Consider the following 6,781-nt stretch of genomic DNA (forward strand, 5'->3'; position numbering starts at 1 on the left):
GTCTAACTCTGCAGCAGTATTTTGCTTAGTAAGATTAACCCTTGGCTGGGCATGATGCTCACGCCTATAATCCCAGCACTTTGGGAGGCCAATGTGGGTGGACCACCTGAGGTCAGGAGTTTGAGACCAGCCTGGCCAACATGGTGAAACCCCGTCTCTACTAAAAATACCAAAATTAGCTGGGCATGGTGGCGTGCACCTGTAATCCCAGCTACTCGGGAGGCTGAGGCAGAAGGATCACTTGAACCCAGGAGGCAGGGGTTGCAGTGAGCCGAGATCGCACCACTGCACTCCAGCCTGGGCAACAGAGCGAGACTGTCTCCAAAAGAAAAAAGATTAACTCTAAATACTCTAAATATGCTTAAATAGGTCTGAAGGACCTTGAGCTATAGAGGAAATTTCCTATGCCCCTCAAAGACCAATTACATGGAATCTCTAAATGCTTCCCCCATTGGGAATCAGCAGCAAACTGTACCTTTGTACGCCTCGAGGGATTCCCAGTTTCTTGCCCAGCAGGCGCTCACTACAGCAGTCCACCAAGCGCTTGAGGGTATACAAACACTCTCGGAAGGTGGAGAAGAAAGGGTAGTGGCTGAGCACGCACAGGGACGTGAGAGTACTGTTGCGGGAGCGGCTCCCCGCCTTGGCCCGGCGTTTGCACCGAGGAGACTGGTTCACATCAGGGGTAGAGTCGGCACTGGGAGGTTGCAGGGATGAGCCACTCTCTGAGCTCTCAGTGCCACCCTCTTCTGAGGCACAGGTGGCACGGGTTCCTTCCTTCCCACGGGACCCTGCCCCACCTTCCCCCTTCTCCTTAGGGATTCGCTTTTGGAAGGCGCGGTAGAAGTTAACACAGATGCCATATCGCGTGACTCCAGTGTCCTTGTCAGTGAGGGTGAAGACAAAAGAGGTATCATCCCGAAGGCTCATGCGCCGCTGCCGCACGCTCAGGCAGCCCTCGGGCTGGCAGAAGAACACTACATCTGGGGGCAGGGGAAACTCAGCGTGATCCTCTAAGGGGTATCGCCGTAGCAATTCAGGAGTCTGGGCCACACTATCACTGCTCGGGTGCCTGAAGAACATAAAGACAAATTCAGCAGTCTGAAGTGATGGAATGGGCTATCAAATTTTAACCACAGTCAACAAATAAAGCTCAAGATGCTATTTTGGATAAAATAACCTGACTGTAACACCTTGGAAAATATGGGTGCTGCCTGCCGCATGGAGCTGGTAGCCTAAGTGAAGTCTGCACTGTCATGAAGGCATCTATTCTGAAACGAAGGGGAGATTCTGACAATAAAATTATCACTGGCACCTTAAGATGATTAACATCTTTTAAAGTGAATTAACTAATAAATTACCAAAAAAGCATACATAGAAGAGTAGCTTATAATTCACTTTTTCTTTTTACAAAATAAGAAAACTGAGGTATAAAGAGTATATTTGCTCGACATCACAAAGATGTTAGTTAAGAGCAGAGTTTTGCTTTCAGTTCACCTGACTTTGTTGTTTTCCCTACTGGCTTCAATGCTCCCATCAGGGTAAAATAACAGCGGAAGATGAGCTATGCAAAGCAACGTGGAAATCGGAGAGGGGAACAACTGCAGATTTTATGGCTATCCCAGATATTAAGACAAAAGTCAATCTCTTCTTGGTTACCTGGCCCCTACGATCACTAGATAGTCAAGTAACCGAGGACAGAACTTCTTCTTTTGCACCATGGTTCCAATTCATCAGTTCATCTCAGAGAAGCATCAGGGCACCAAGCAAGGAGTCAGCATTCCCAGGAGGAATTCTGAAAAATCGAAGTCTAATAGGAAAAAAAGTACTGATAAGATCCACTGCTGTGCCTAAGGGACTCATCCCTCTCAACTTCTTCCCGGCCAGAGGCAGAGGTCAGAAGGTTTTCCACTTTCATACTAATGGTAGGAGAACTTGACACTTGCCTAGCCTCGTGTCTAGGCTCATAAGCTCACAGAATCAAATGTTAAAAAATAGATAGTCCAGGCACGGTGGCTCATGCCTGTAATCCCAGAACTCTGGGAGGCCGAGGCGGATCACCTGAGGTCAGGAGTTTGAGACCAGCTGGCCAACATGGCAAAACCCCATCTCTACTAAAAATACAAAAAAATTAGCAGGGCGTGGTGGCACACGTCTGTAATCCCAGCTACTCGGGAGTCTGAGGCACGAGAATCGCTTGAACCCAAGAGGTGGAGGCTGTGGTGAGCTGAGATCGCGCCACTGCACTTGAGCCTGGGTGACAGAGTGAGACTCCGTCTCAAGACAAAAAAAAAAAAAAAGAAGTAGATAAATAATGGTTCACCTACCTATCCCTACCAATGACTTAATTTCCAGCTTAACGCCTGGGGCTCTGTTTCTGAAAAACAGACCTAGGCTGTCTAATCTGGACTCAGTCATTGTAACAAAAATTGAAGTCACTCTCAGGACCCCTCCAGGGTGGATCAGGATCAAACCAGACTCCTGAACTAGCTAGCACTAACCTGCATTTCTAGGTCTAGATCGAAACATAATTATTCTGTTTCAACAATCTACATTCAGCTTGATGTGAAACTACCATATAGACTGTCTAGTTAACCATGCTCAGACAATAACAGCTGGCTATTCTACCTCATGTGATCTCAAATGAAAATGTCCATGCCCCAACTGCCTAATCTGCACCACTTTTCTCCCTCCTTCAGGCAAGAAAGGAGCCCAGAGGCCACTGCTACTAGCTCTGCCCTTGGTGCTGAATCATAATCTCTCCTCTATTTTGATCTCAGGCTCACAATCAGCAATACAATACACACAGATGAGTCCTTGTCCTACTATACATTACAGAGGCTATGAATTAGAGGCAGAAATACTAGGATTTCTGCAAGGACAGGGAGAGGTGCTCAGAGAAATTTCTAAACTATGTCCCAAAATTAGGAAAAGCTTTCATGGTCTTAATTATAATTTATTTCCTGTTAAGTGTCTATACACTTCTCTAAATAAAACGTTTCACCCCGCTGCACAGCTACTTCTAGTGGGGCTATTTCTTCTATGAGTAGAAGTTCTTTTCTCTTATTTCTAGTGTTCCAGGATTCTACCTCTGTGCTCGACATGCGGCCTAAGACCTTGTTGAATGCACATGGAGAGAAACCCATTATCGTATACACACACACACCCCTACTCCCTCACCTGCTGCTGCGGCCACTCCCATATATACAGACATACACACTCCCTGGATGCTTAAGGCCCTATTTGGTTTAGGTAATGAGTAGAAGTTTTTTCTCCCCTACCTGATAATAAACAAGACCTATTTGCAGTACCTCTCAAATCCTCAAAATACTGCTTTCTCCTTTCCCTTGCTCCCAATAGAGGACCTGCAGGTAATAGGATTCAGTTTTATCTCCATAGCGACTCTGGCTCCCAGCACTATTTATAGCAGAGCCACAGCCCCTCCCCTGCTTGGTGACCGCACAGTGCTAGCAGCTGCTACTCCAGAGTCGGCCAAGGCCCATAACAATTCACTCTCCTCGAACCTAGAGACACTTCTCCCACTGACAGTACCTGCTAAGAATTAGGTTATCTTCTCCCTCATCTGTCTGTAGTTTGTACTTCGTCCTAATTCTGGCTTTTGATATTGATATCTCTAGAACACCACCAGGTTTCTGAGCACGCCATATATTCATTTCAAGGTATCACCACTGCTTAACGAACCCAAACAGTCCCTTGGTTCTCCCAACTGCAGCAGAGTCATGAGCAAACTACAGGAGGTGGGGCACTATAACAGAGCTGCACTCAGCTCCTCCTGAGCAGAATCCAAGGGGGAAAGAAATAGAGAAATGAAATGGGATATGAGTAAAAAGCATAATTTGTTCTAATAAAGAATTATGTAGTTAACCTGTCATGGGATTCGAAAAAAAAAAAAAGAATTATGTAGAAATGACTAGAGTGAGAGCCAAAGTAACTTAAAGTAAAACAGAATTTATAGAACCAGAGCTCTAGGCTACACCTTGCAATCTATGTTTACACTGAAAACCAGGAGCCCTCTCCAGCCAAAATCTCAAAGATCAGGCCTGAAGCACCTCCTACTGAGTACGCATCAGGCCTCTCTAGCCTTCGTGGGATCTCAGTCCCTCTCCACTGACAACTATCTGATGAAACTCAGGTCACTCACAATAATTTCCTTCCAGAGCCAAAAGGACCCTGAGATCTTGTTATTATTCTAGCTACGAGTGGTACGATAGATTTTTAGCCAGAATTCACATCTGATCAGCAGCCACTGCCTTCAGTTATTCAGATTGCAGAGATAACTAAGATTTTCCTTCTCATTCTCTCCTCGCTCCCCTCCCCACAAAGACTAACACCTCTAACTCCTCTAAAGACTAAATCCTCTAACATCACCCACAACTCACACTCTGTCTTCACAACCAACGAGGCTCCGACTCTGCCTCTTGCCTCAAACATGTTTACTAACGTAGAGCCTCTAGTTCCTATCTTCCTGTATTCCAAAAGCATCCAGCTCAAAATGCATATCTATCTGCTGAAGTCCAACATCACCATCAGCTCCACCCAGAGGTAGATTTAGGGTTCACAAACTTTTAAGTTATCTATGCCTTTTCAGCAGAAATGGCCATGCTAACCAACCCTTTGGGTTCGTCCCTCATTTTGGACAGGATCTCACAGTAAAACCACAGGAACCAGAGAGCGATATGACATCTCTGCTGACGTGAACACAACAGGAGGCTCTCCACCCCTCCTCTACCTCCCCAGGCAGTGACCTTGCAAGTTCATCAGCACAGACTGGTCCAGCGTACGGGAGAACTGGAGCAAGGAGGCTGGCAGCTGGCAGGGTTGGGGTAGAGGGGAGGGCAGGGAAAGGTGGAAGGAAGAAGGTAGATACACGAGGATGGGGAGGAGAGCGACTGCAGAAAGATGAAATGGTGTTCTCTCTCCAGCAAGTCAATTTTGAAACATCAAGATAAAAAAAAAAAAATTCTTGAGAACCAAACGTGTTTCTCCAAATTCTAGCCAAAAATAAGGCGCACGCACGCACACGCACAAGCACACCCGCCAAGCGCTGAGCGGGCTCGGCCCCGGAGCTGGCCAGCTCGCCCGCCCCCTCACCTGCTGGACAGTTCTCTCCCGCCCCCGCCCCGAACCTGAACCCAAGCCGCCCGCCCGGCAGGAACCCAGCCCAGCAGCCTGAGCCCCCTCCTCGGCCCGGGGCGCCCCCATCCCCGGCCCCGCCCCTCCTCGGCAGACCCCCGCCCCACGCCCCTTCACACTCCCCCAGGGCCTCCTCAGAGACCCCTTTCTCCAAGAGCCACGGTGTCCTCTCAGAGCCCGTCTCCTGCTCGGAGTCCCCAGACGCTCGCCCAGGACCCCCACGGACCAAGACTCTCCTACCTCCCAAGCTCTGAGGGACTGGCCAGGCCCGGCCCGACGTCCCCCGGCAGCGTGGCGTCAGTCGCTCCCCAGCGCGGCGCCGCTCCAAGCAGGCGCCAGTTCCGCGTCTGCACTGGGGGGCGCGCACCACTCGCGCGGGGTGCGGAGGGGGAGGCTGGGGCCGGGGCCGTACCATTCAGCCCGGGGGGCCGGGGCTGCGCCGAGCCGAGCGCCGCGGGGCGGGGCCGACCTCGGGAGACAGCGGCTGCGCACGCACCTAGCCTAGCTCCCCTGGGCGCCGGAGGGCGCGCCAGGCGGACCCAGCGCCGTCGCGTGCCAAGGGTAGGACCCACAGCAGTACCTTGTGTTTGGGTTGCTCAGACAGACTCTCACCCGACGGGGTCATAGCGCCCGTTTCGACGACCTGTGGAGTCCTCTGAAAGTCACTTCCCAAGATAATCGGCCCCTGAGACTTCCTGACGGGCTCCCCATCCCCCAGTTCCCCCCACTCACGCGCTTTGGCGGTGCTCGGCGCCCGAGCGGGGAAGCCGGCTGCCGCGCGGTGGAGCCTACCAATCCTGGGCAGCTGGGGGCGCGCGGCCGCGGTTACCTCCACCGGGCGCGCGCGCGGGGGGGGGGGGCGTGGCCGCGCCGTGGCGCCCGCTGGGAGATGGAGTCCAGTCAGTCCGCGAGGACATCCCCGCCGCAGGACATCTTCCCCGCGGCCACACGGCTCTTCTCTTCCTGTCCCAAAGGGCCTGGGGACCGAAACTGGGTTCTGGGTCTTTCAGGTTGTGCCTTTTTCAGATGCCAAAGGAAAAACCAAGGCATGCTACACATGCACGTGAGGTGCACCGCCGAGGCCTTAGCGCTGAAATCCAACACTTCCTCCTCCACCGCAGAAAGGCAACCGGATCCTACCTGGATCCCAGCAGGGGAAGGGGGCGCCTAAGCCTCAGCATTCCATTTACCCATGTGGCGCAGTGGGGGTTAGTAAGAAGAGGCCCCCTCTCATGGCTAAGCCGTCATTTGTGACTCTCCCTCCTCTGAGCCTGGAGGCGGTTCCTAAAGATCGCAGGCTTCCTCCTCTATTACCGTGTCCCCACCCCCAATCCAGAAATTGGTTTCTCTCATTTTGTATTCATTTTGATCTTCCTGTTCAAACAGTACCAGACCTATCAGTGAGGCGGCGCTGAGGCATTTATGGCCATACCACAGAGTGACAGTGGAGAATTTTTCTTGGGGCCCTGTGGGAAAAACAGGAAGTGGTGGAGGCAAGATGGGCAGGGCCCTGGAGAACCTTGTGCAAAGTGGCCCCCAGGCCCATCCGTTTGTGGGGTCAGCATGGTCTTCAGACACAGTACAGTGTTAGCGAGCGCTCCACTGCTCAGTAGCCACAAAACTCCCA

General features: G+C 51.3%; 1 protein-coding gene across 50 annotated transcripts in view; it reads right to left on the reverse strand.

Moving 5' to 3' along the window:
* The window catches only part of MADD (MAP kinase activating death domain), a 61,209-nt gene extending 54,709 nt beyond the window's left edge, over window positions 1-6,500 (reverse strand). For 35 of the 50 annotated variants that reach the window (XM_063671880.1, XM_063671879.1, XM_063671878.1 and 32 more), the window contains exons 1-3: window positions 5,735-6,500; window positions 1,660-1,810; window positions 476-1,072 (exon numbers count right to left, since the gene is read on the reverse strand). In XM_063671880.1, the coding sequence (XP_063527950.1) occupies window positions 476-1,072; window positions 1,660-1,721 (659 nt within the window). In that variant the 5' untranslated portion in view covers window positions 1,722-1,810; window positions 5,735-6,500. Of the gene's footprint in view, window positions 1-475; window positions 1,073-1,659; window positions 1,811-5,394; window positions 5,640-5,734 lie in introns of those variants that run through there. The other 15 variants (XM_054439630.2, XM_054439627.2, XM_054439626.2 and 12 more) reach the window with 6 other exon arrangements.
* Window positions 6,501-6,781: the final 281 nt, after the last annotated feature.

Source organism: Pongo pygmaeus, chromosome 9, assembly GCF_028885625.2.
Source record: "Pongo pygmaeus isolate AG05252 chromosome 9, NHGRI_mPonPyg2-v2.0_pri, whole genome shotgun sequence".
Lineage (NCBI taxonomy): Eukaryota > Metazoa > Chordata > Mammalia > Primates > Hominidae > Pongo > Pongo pygmaeus.